The sequence below is a fragment of the Betta splendens genome, chromosome 6, assembly GCF_900634795.4.
Source record: "Betta splendens chromosome 6, fBetSpl5.4, whole genome shotgun sequence".
Lineage (NCBI taxonomy): Eukaryota > Metazoa > Chordata > Actinopteri > Anabantiformes > Osphronemidae > Betta > Betta splendens.
The window spans coordinates 4,784,252-4,794,989 of NC_040886.2; the positions used below are offsets into that span (position 1 = coordinate 4,784,252).

Genomic DNA, 10,738 nt, shown 5'->3' on the forward strand with positions numbered 1-10,738 from the left:
GACCGTGTTCCTCTGTTGTGCATGTTTACGTCACAGTCAGTGAAACGATGCTACAAAGGTTCATCCAGCCACCAGATGGAGATGTTTGGCCTGAAACAGGAGGTACAGCCTCGTATAGAAATATGGATCCTTATGATCCAAAGCTGATCTTAACCCTAAACGTGTCAATGTTTAGCTAGTAATTAGTTGTATTTAGACAACAGTAATTAGACTTGATGTGAGTGTGTGTAGATGTGTTAGCATTGTTAATTGTAATCTCCCTACCATCTTGTGTGTACCTCCATCTGTGACAGTGATCAAAGTGTGCAAAATAATTTCCCTCTGGGATTAATAATTTTTTTTAATGTTGAATCTTGAATGTTCAGCACATGGGCTTGTCGGAGTGGATATGGACCATTGGTTGTCCTGAATGAGTTTAGTAGAATGTTTCACCTAATAATTGTCTTCACACCAAATAAAAGCAGACACTAATTAACTGATCATTTGAGGATCACAGGTTTGTTTAAAAGCTTAATATAATGAACTACTGTAGCAATGACAACTGGCTGGCCTAAGGGTGAACACGTGTTCACCATGCATGGAAACATGGATGCTAGTCTGTGTGAGAGCAGGTAATGGCTTTTTGCAGTTGTTCTCTCTCTCTCTCATAGTGATTTGAGATCTTTTGTTGCTTTAATTCCTTTGATTTACATAATTAAACTACCTGGTGAGTCATCCTGGCTACTGGGGAAGATGCAGCAGATACATCTCTAAAAGGGCCAAACCTTACTCAGATGGTGTAAAACCTAACATTGTATAACATTTGATGAGCGATTGGTGCGTGTTAATGGCTTGATATGAATGAAGCTAAATCATCTTTTACGAATTAACACGTGACCAAGAACCAAGAACACAAGACACATTTCAATCACAATTCCTTCAGCAATTTTAATGAAAATAAACTCTTTCTGTACAATACAAAACAAATAAATACCCATGTAGCCGCAGACAGACCTTAGTGCCCTGCTGAGCTTCGTACCGCTGTCAGCTGGAATGTACAGCGAACACAAACTGATCTTAGCTTGGCGGTGCCAAGAAGAAGTAGAGACCGTGATTGTCCATTTACCTTCTATGATTCAGTCTCCATTAGTCTTCAACACCAGCAGTATGACAGCTCCAAGGCCTGGAAGGTTTGTCTTAACATCAAGGATTCCTCTATGGGACGCTCTGACTCCATGAGGAAACGCTAAGAGGGCTTCACAAAGTCATGCTGCCTTTTGCTTACGTCACCACTGAGGCGTCAGAATTAATTAAGTCCGCGTTTGGCCTAATTAAATTAAAATGTAACTTTCTAGATGCTCTGCCTTTGCCCACTTATCTCCTAAAGGTAGAATGTTTGTCAGTGAAATAGTGCAATAATCGGAACTTTCTAACGGTAATGGTTGGTTTTCATGTGATTAGCTTGTTAATCTGTGAATTGATTTATTAGAAATGCATTTATCAACCAAACTGTGCCACAAAGACAATGATGTCAGATGCATTTAAAGAAGCCGGACAAACACCTGTCAGGATAACATCGAGGCATAATTATTGTTGGATTAATCCAGAAAGCAAGCAGCTGATGAAAGGGCCATAGACATTCTCTGCTTAACTGTGTCAGCCTCTAGTGGAGGGTCTCTGTAAGGCACATTCAGGCAGCAACAACACTCAAGCCTTTGTGAAACCTTCTTGCTCAGAGCATTAGTAACCAGACAGGTTATGATTCTACATATACATCTGTCAGACAAACCTTCTCCTTCAGTGACTTCTCTTGCCTACATTTCCAACATTGTACTTTATTAATGAAGAAAACTACCAGAGAACAACAACAGCTTTATACAGTGTTTGCAAACACTCTCTCAGTTCCCAGAGGGGCTAATGCTGCTTTTCGTTCACTAACTGGACCCAATAGTTCCACCTCTGGTGACGGGTGCAGCACCACCACCACTAGTCTTCTTAGCAGGACCTAGAGGTGTGTCTGAAGATCAGCACTGTGAACTGAAACTATTCAACCAAGCCGTCATGAAAGGGATTATTTCACCTAGTGTTGACGCCATCATTCAATATTTTTGTCATGAGAGGTTTCCTAAGTATTAATGTACAATGTTGTAGAGAAAACCAACTAAGGAGAAACTGTGTCCACTTTCTGAACTGAATGATAAATACATGGGGAGAACCACACAGGTTTCTACATTCATTCCACACAAGCAGAATTTTCTATTGCCACAGACACATACGGCAAAACATTTGAAGTCTCTTTCCTCTGTGTCACATCTACTGTACAATTTGTTTCTGCTCTCCACTCTACTCTTCATAGACATGCAAGCCTCAAAAAAGAACAGAAAACTAATTACATATTAACATATAGTGTTTAAAGGTCGCTCATCATTGGCATCATAGAAATATCCTCCTTGTTCTTGGGACCTGAACAGTTCTCCATTAGGAATAGAATAGAGAGCCTCCTAAAGCAGCTCCACAAAAGGTCCACAACTGTACATAGTAGAGGAAAATACAATGAACATAAATCTGCTTCTTAACAACAATAGTTGTCTTCTGGCCTCCAAGTATTGATTCCTGGGACTTGCCCCACAGCCACAATTACTGTAGTCATAAAAGGTGAAGAACTAGACCCTGCCTCAGACCTACTCAGCTCTAGACAGGCGACCTTCTTAGGACCTGTATAGAAGCACGAGGTCAAATAGACAAACTGCTACTGACTGGCAGTCTGTGTGAAACCTTCAGTGTGTCTAACAGAGGTAACTGTACATTATCACTTTTCGCGCCTGTGGCTTCATTTACAGTTGCGGCGGTTTGGTTCCGTTTGGAACGAGTTCGGTATTTGTGAGAAACGTTGCAAATTATTGTATAGACAATATTTTTCCTCCGTGGAAAAATGTCAGGTCAGTGCTTCTGTGTTGTGTGCATGCTTATAATACATATAGTTATAATTGTAGGTTTTCTGGGACAATTTGAAGACTGTTCTCACCACCTGAAAGAAAGACAGGAGAAAACACATTAAAACACACTTTAATTGATTATCACAAAGTGATAATTCTAATAAATATAAATGAATATTCCCAGTATGACTCAACTACTCATGTTATGCATCATATGAGAACGTGTGCTTGCATGTTGGTAGTGTCAGTCTTGTCAATATGCCTCCTTGTATAGGATGCCATACAGTGTGGAAGTCTATGACTGGACGTTCAAACCAGACATATGGACGTCTGCACAAACAGTCAAACAAGCACCAGCACCTTGGTAACAGCTGGGAGTGGAGCAGGCAGAAGTCATATAAAAGGTTTGACTATGTTGATGTTTTGTGCTTTGTTCTAACTGGGATCAGCACCCTGGAGGTGTCTTAGATGGTGACCAATGATAAAAGAGTGAGACAAATGGAAACTCAAACTCAACAGGGGCTGTTTCATAAAAAGGCACATTTACGTTTTTCACTAAAGATTTTATTATACTGATCAGTGGAAGGTAAATTGTGTTAGAATGTAACTGTCGGCCACTTTATTAGGTACCCTACCGTTCACTGGTTTAGTCCCGTTGAGTCCTCTTCCATTCTCTCTTCATCCTGCTCACCGTCACCCTCCATCCTCTCATCCCCTCCTGCTTCCTCCTGCTCCTCGTCCTCTGGTTTTCCCCCACCCTCCCTATATGATGTAGCACAGCTCTGTCGCCCACGGTGCCTCTGGCTGCGCCGCATCTTGCGGACAAGGCCCTTCCTCCTTTGACTCGAACAAGAGGCCTGAGTTGGGGATGGGCTCGAGGACAGAGACAGGGCAGAACACAAAGAGGAAGGGGAGGAAGGTTTGGCTCTAGAAAGAGGGCCCCTGACTGATGAGGCTGGTAAGAGTGGAGTGGCTGTGGCTTGAGTCAGGCTGGCGGAAGCAGCCGTTAAGTTGAGCTTTGAGCCTGAGGCGGTGCAGAGTGTTTCCTCTGGGTCTGGAGGTGGAGCACAGCAGGAGGGACAGGTTGTGGAAGAATCAGGAGCCATGGAGCAGCCAGTTTCCTCACAGTCGTTGGGACCTCGATGAGGAGAGTCTAAAAATCACAGTAAAACTCAGTTAGAACTAATATAACATTTTCAGATCACATCAGTGTTGTTTTCCTCTTACCAGGGCCACTGCTGGTCTGCGACTCATCAGTCATCGGTGGCTCTGCCTCCTCCTGGATTGTTGGTACTGATGCCAACAGACCTAACGCACAAGCACATGTTCACTCCAGCTGAATTCTGACAACTGGATCATGTCCACTAAAATGCTAAAATAGCTTCAAATTCAAAGAATAAAAAGACGTGGAAAGAAGGCAGCTGTTTGAAAAACTAAACTAAACTAAGACAATAAAGACCTTTCACTTCTAAGGGTCACAGTTTAGTGGACACTATGTCAATGCAATCAAGTTAAAGTTAAGACAATTAATCCTCAGATAAGGGCGTGTCTGGAAACAGTATTACTGAAACAGTTTCAATTAAAGTTTAAGTAAAGCAACTTGAGTATTTTGCTAACGCACAACTATATCTAAGTATGTAATACTGCCTTGAAGCAGTCAACTGTAGTTGCTGTGACATTTCTAGTAAAAACAACAAACACAGACTTACTAAGTCCTCTGTAATGGGAGAGTTGCTGGTAAACTTGCTTCATCCTCTCAATGTTGAGCCGGCTGCTCTCAGCATGGTTGATCATAGGTTTGGGGTAATCCACTCCCACCACACAGTTGGCGGCCTTCTGCACGGACTCGGGTGCGTTCCACGGCTCATATATGTAGCGGTTGGGGTAGTCCTTCAGGATGGGAATGTAACGCCTGCAAAAAGTCAATACAACACACACGCACAATTTACAGCTGAAGGTCTAAAATCATAGAGGACAGGTCCTTGAAGGAGGCCTACTATTACCAATTCTGTGCAGTCTCCGCCTAAATCTCACCTGATATAGTCTCCTGTTGGGTCGGTTCTCCTTCCAAAGCCAACAGGGCAGTAACAGTGGAAGAACTGCTGGAAGAAGGCACTGCAGGACAACCACATCCAGCTGCCGGCATTCACGCTCCAGTCTGCATCCAGGAGCAGCTCCTCGAACACCTACAGGAACACACACATGCACGGTGTCGACTACAGGACCTACATCAAACATCCCCACATCCAGCATGGCACAACAGCTCAGGCTTAAAATGAGGTCCACCTGTCATGCCCCTGATCTACCTTCATGCCACTCTCCCAGCTGATCCACAGGTCTCCCCTGGTGAGGAAACAGGCCACGGCATGACGGGCCAAGTGGTGGATCCAACCTTCCTGCCTGAGCTGGGTCATGATGGCGTCGATCCAGGGAAAACCAGTCCGACCTTCAGCCCACTTGGCCAGTGCCTCTGGATTTTGGTCCCATGGGATCTATAGACAAATCAAGGTCATTACCCACAACACATGTTTTGATCTCTAAGCAGAGTGTGTTTACTTTCGAAACATACCTTAAATCTGTGGGTGACTAAGTAAGTTTGTACTGTCAATATTATATTGTGTTTCAGTATCTATGCTCTTCTGGTCTGAGGTATATAATGTTCTTTCCAATTAATTACATGAAAACCTGCATCAAACCCATCTGACATTGAATCTCAGAAAGTAAACGATGGAAGGGAACAGTGATCCAGCCACTCTAAAACACATTGGTGCAAAGTTAACCTGAACACAGATGGGGTTTCCCTCCATGCGGTCAAAGTTTGGGTTGTTTGTGGCAGCTGTGTAGAAGAATTCCCTCCATAACAACTGGCCAAAAAGAGACATAGGAGGACTGCAGCGCTTCCGGAGCTGATTGAGGGGCACAGAAAAGGGTGTCCTTGTTAAAAGGCCAACAGACACCAGTACATGCGTTTGGCCTAAAGTCCTACCTTCATGTAGAGCTCCCTGAGGTTGTAGTACAAAACCCTACAGGACAGACAGCCAAAGCGCAGGTAGGGACTGAGGCCGGTGGGGCTGGCATACAGAGAGCAGGTGTTGACCCGGGAGTGCTCGAGGTTTGCCACCCACACCTGTACAGACAGTAGAGAAAGGAAAAGTATTATTAGCATCATCATTACAACAGCAGTAGGTAGCAATTAATGGGACAAATCCATTTACTGCAATAAAATGATTCACTGACATCATAAATCATCTTTAATCCACATACAGGGTGAAGCTATTGTTTGACTTTTACAGTTTACTCCACTGTTAAAACCTGCACAGCCTGGTGTGACTTGAAACATCAACAGCAAAGTACAGTAGAACAAAAGTTATTTAGTAGAAGTAATAGTGAAATATAAAGTTTGAAAGGAGATCACTTTTAGAATGTTTAGATAAAAAACTACAAGCAGTGATTAGAGTAAACACAAACTGAAAAGAATTCATACCCATCCTATAAGTTAGTACAACTTTACACATATATAAAGTCATGAGGTTGAAGCTTTCTGTTTACCTTCTTGTCCAGATGTTTGTTGAGTCTGTCCAGAGCCTCTGATTCTCCTCCGTGCCACACAGCAGGAGGTAAACCCTCGGTCTTGAAACCTGATCACATATTTACATGAGTACAAGTTAAAAACAAGGCAACTTATGGACAAAAAACAGCTCTATTTAATAATGTGGCATTTTAACGTGAATCATTTTATACTATTCAGGGGCCGACCGCAGTGTTAGAATATTTTTCATATCACATTTATCATGAGTATGATATGAACAACAGAATGTATTGTGTCTGCTACAGGCCATTACTAAGAGTCATATTCACCCAGTTCCTCCAGTGAAGGTATACTGTACAGTTGGTCATGGTTATCAGCGATCTGAGTGCAACACTTCTCCATCTGCTGCTGAGTCACAGGCATCAGAGGTCTGCGTGGCAGCTCCAGGCGGCTCACCATAGTCTGAAACCGCTTAAAGGTCAGAGGAGGGTTGTTGTTGTTCATCTCAATTATCCTATGGCCCAAAAAAAAGACCATGTTACCATTAGTGCCCTCAGACAAAGCTGAAGAAGTCTACAGAAAAAGTAAAAACATATAAACCATCTTGAATAGGTTCATATATTGGAGAATGTGTTTAAAAAAATCTGAACTTGTAAGTGCATTGGAAGGGAACGAAAAAGGTGCAGTATGACCTAAGGATTTTAAAAACGATGAGTCTCTGTTTGAGATCAAAGTAAAATCTAAATCACAGCGTCTGGAGTACGACCAGAATTTCCCCACTGTGGGATCAATATAGTTGACTGTAACTCATCGTTTTTGGGACCTGACAAAGAATCGAGTGCATGAAATGATCACATTTGAAAAAAAGGGGTTTTGTTGTTCTGAACTGTATTATGTGCTTGTCAACATTAAGGTGTTTTAATTTTGGACTACATTATATTATACTGTACTGCATGTGTGCTGCACACCTGTCCAAGTTGTAGAGGGTGTGTGAATTCCTGATGACGGTCTCCACCCCAAACTCTTGGGCCATCTTAATGATGGCTCCATCTCTTTCCTTTCCATAGGGCTCTGGGTCATATTCAAATGTTAACCTAGTCACTTTCCATTCCTGCAGGAGGACAGAAAAACAAACATGAAAAGAAAGACGGGAGTGTCACAAGGCAGAAGCAATGCAACCACATATTGTACAGCATGTTCCCAAAGACCTCAGTGTAGTCTTAGTAGAGGATTTGATGCTTTAATACCAAAACTCACAATATGTTTGATTCAATTACACTTGAATAGGCATAACTTCAGTTTGATTTGATTTGACTGCAGATATAAAATCATTTTATCTAAAAGGTTTGATACAAGGTTTTTTAACGCTGACTGAGTTCACTGTATTTTTGGCGGATAGTAGCCAAAAAAATTCAGCCGCTCTTGAGATTTTTTCCTTAATTTCTAAGATTAACACTTTCAATCAAACTCTACAATAGCACATAACTGAAGGCTGCTTTTAATGAAAACCTGTTGGGCTTTAGACATACAGTACATACAGTAGCATCATCTGTAAAAGAAGCAGCGGGTTACATAACAGCTGTTGTATAGGCTTGGTAAGAGCCTGATCTCCTCCTCCCTGCCTGGAAGTAAATCCCTACAACGAATCTGCTTACAAATGTTAACATAGCGGTTCCCATAACAGTGTTCAGCGTCGCATGAACCAGCTATGCAGCCTTTGCTGGGTGTGAAACGCAAACTGCACAGATTTAGTGTCACTCACATGCAGGTCAGCCAGGTAACAGTGTCACAAAAGTATCAGTCACAAAAAGTACCATTAGCATGATTGCTAACTAGGGCACAAAGATTAACTGCAATTAAAAAAAGAGAATTTATAATTGCAAAAGCTGCCATTAAAGCAACCATGTGAAGTCCCATTGCACATATTTAAATAAGGTCTCATAAATGTATCTGTTCATCTTTCGTAAGATTTAACATTCAAACCAGTGATTTTAGCCTACATTAACAAACCAGAATAAAAATGATTGTTTTTCAGTGTCAGTATAGGGCACCAGCCTCTCAGGAGAATCATTCATGATGCATGTGAACTTTACCAGCTTCAGTTTACATGGCAACCAAAAACTCTGAAGGCCCAGAACGTGCACATCTGGTACCTGATTTATACATCTTAATTAATGTTTATGCGACAGACAAATCAGATAACAGGTGGGGGTGCTTGGCAGGAACTCAAACCTTAAAAAGCCTTGGGAAAACATCAGTAGGCTGCCCTCTGACCACAAACAATCTGGAGTTAAGTTTCTTCAGACTGTTGTCCAGATCCTCCAGAGCCTCCAGCAGGAACCTGCACAAGGAGACAAAACGACAACACTGATTAGTTTGAAATAATTACCATCCGCATCATATTACCTCCACAACAAAACAAAATCAACCTGAAATTGTTGTCAGAAAATAAGCAAGACAACACAGGAAAGTTTATTAGTTTATTTCTATATTCTGATAAACACACGGAATTCAGAAGAAAATCTATTGTCATGTAAATATATTTTTTAAAACACAAATGAATAAATGTGAATAAACACTGTTGGCTGTGTAAGAGCAGAGAACTTCTCATTTTATTATGATGAACCCTGTGGAGTCAGTCATTCTTACATAAGTACTGTATATCTGGTGTCTATCAAATTGGTTGAATGTGCTAGCTTCCTCTCTGTGGGTTTAAATGTGCGCACTAGTAATAACTGATACTTACTATTATGACAATAACTATAACAATAACTTGGCCCATTATCGTTTCAGGAGCTACAGGTGCAAGTCACTCATTCACTCATCTTTAAATGTTGCACCACATATGCAGAACTGTTTGCTTTGTCAAACAACAAGCTTGTTGTGGCTTCAAAAATGACTAAAGTGTGTATCTTTCAAAAAAAGTGTATCATGCCAGTTTACATAACAGTTCTTGTTGAGGCTTTAAGTAGTTCAGATGAAACTGATGATAGCAGGATGTGTGTGACAGCAAAATATGTCAACCGCAACAAACAAGCTGTCTGGCTTGATGCAAGTCCTGCCATTTTCAATACGCTTGTCACTGTCAATAAATCTTAAATAGCCTAAAAACAATACAAAAACTTATTTTTCTAAAAGAGTGATTTTTTCCTGAGGTCCTGATGTGCTGATGTGTTGTATAGTGAGAAACATCTGGCTCACAGACAACACGGTCCATCCACTGGCGACTGTCTGAATGTTAATAAAATCATAGACGTTTGTTATTTGGTCCAGACTTTTCATTGGATTATTTCGTTCTTATTGATTAGTAGCTGACATCACGGGGTGGATTGATTATCAGCAGCCAATGTAAATAACACATATTATGTAAAACAACATAACGCATATAATTGCTTAAAACAACTACATACTACTATACCTATACTGTAAGTGACACTATGTATTAACTGAGTGCGTTATTACCTCGTCATGTGTCTTGTTACTCCTACCCGTTTCCGTGCAGTAAATTGGGCGACACTTAGCTAACCTGCTAACAGCTCGTTACGTTGCATAACGTCTGACGCTTAAACTGTCGGAGTTGTAACTATCAGTTTATACGCTAGGTTTTCATATAATAAACGTGTTATAAAAGAACGTCAGTGAATTAATAAATTTTTCTGTGATAGTTCGAGCCCCATTTCCTCGGTTTAGGCAGCTTCAGCGCACTGACGTGGAGAGCAGGCCCGAGCCTCAACTCCAGGCGCTGCACAAATATAAGACTATGAATCACACAAGCGGCGGCCTGATACGCTGACACCGTTATGTCCAGTAGTGTTTCATTCAACTGAATCCTGCCACAGAGACAATTAACAGTTAGCTCACAAACCTCCATCTGTTGATTCCAACGTTAGCGGCGCCAGCAAACCAAGGGTCCAGGATATAAACACAGCGCACTGTGTCTGCTCCATTCAAGGCCTCCTGTAACGCCGGATTATCGTGCAAACGCAGACCTTTCCGAAACCAGTGCACTGAGTTTACCACCATGTTTGCCTCTTATTCCATCCTTAGAGATGAACCGAGTGAATCCGTGACTGGTTTAAAGAGCAGCACGGCTACAATCTCAGACACTCCTTCAAAGTTTTTTGCTGCTATACGAATACCCAAGACGGAGGGGGCATGTCTATGTGTCGATGCTCCATATCTGCTCGCTGATTGGTCGGGCATGACAGCATCAACCCGGAAACATCTCGTTGGTTAATAGGCCGAGGATCTGTTTCCGAAACGTTCAGCATCTGAAGTTTAGTGTGTTCTACGC

At 41.8% G+C, this 10,738-nt stretch overlaps 1 protein-coding gene across 1 annotated transcript; it reads right to left on the reverse strand.

The window, feature by feature from the left end:
• Positions 1 to 907: 907 nt before the first annotated feature.
• cry2 (cryptochrome circadian regulator 2) lies at positions 908 to 10,601 on the reverse strand. Its single transcript, XM_055509741.1, has 13 exons — positions 10,310 to 10,601; positions 8,677 to 8,785; positions 7,413 to 7,555; positions 6,774 to 6,958; positions 6,465 to 6,553; positions 5,902 to 6,042; positions 5,696 to 5,821; positions 5,222 to 5,407; positions 4,950 to 5,101; positions 4,625 to 4,827; positions 4,143 to 4,223; positions 3,551 to 4,068; positions 908 to 3,007 (listed from the first exon to the last, which is right to left on the reverse strand). The coding sequence occupies exons 1-12, from the start codon at positions 10,465 to 10,467 to the stop codon at positions 3,554 to 3,556; spliced, it is 2,088 nt and encodes a 695-aa protein (XP_055365716.1). The 5' UTR covers positions 10,468 to 10,601; the 3' UTR covers positions 908 to 3,007; positions 3,551 to 3,553.
• Positions 10,602 to 10,738: the final 137 nt, after the last annotated feature.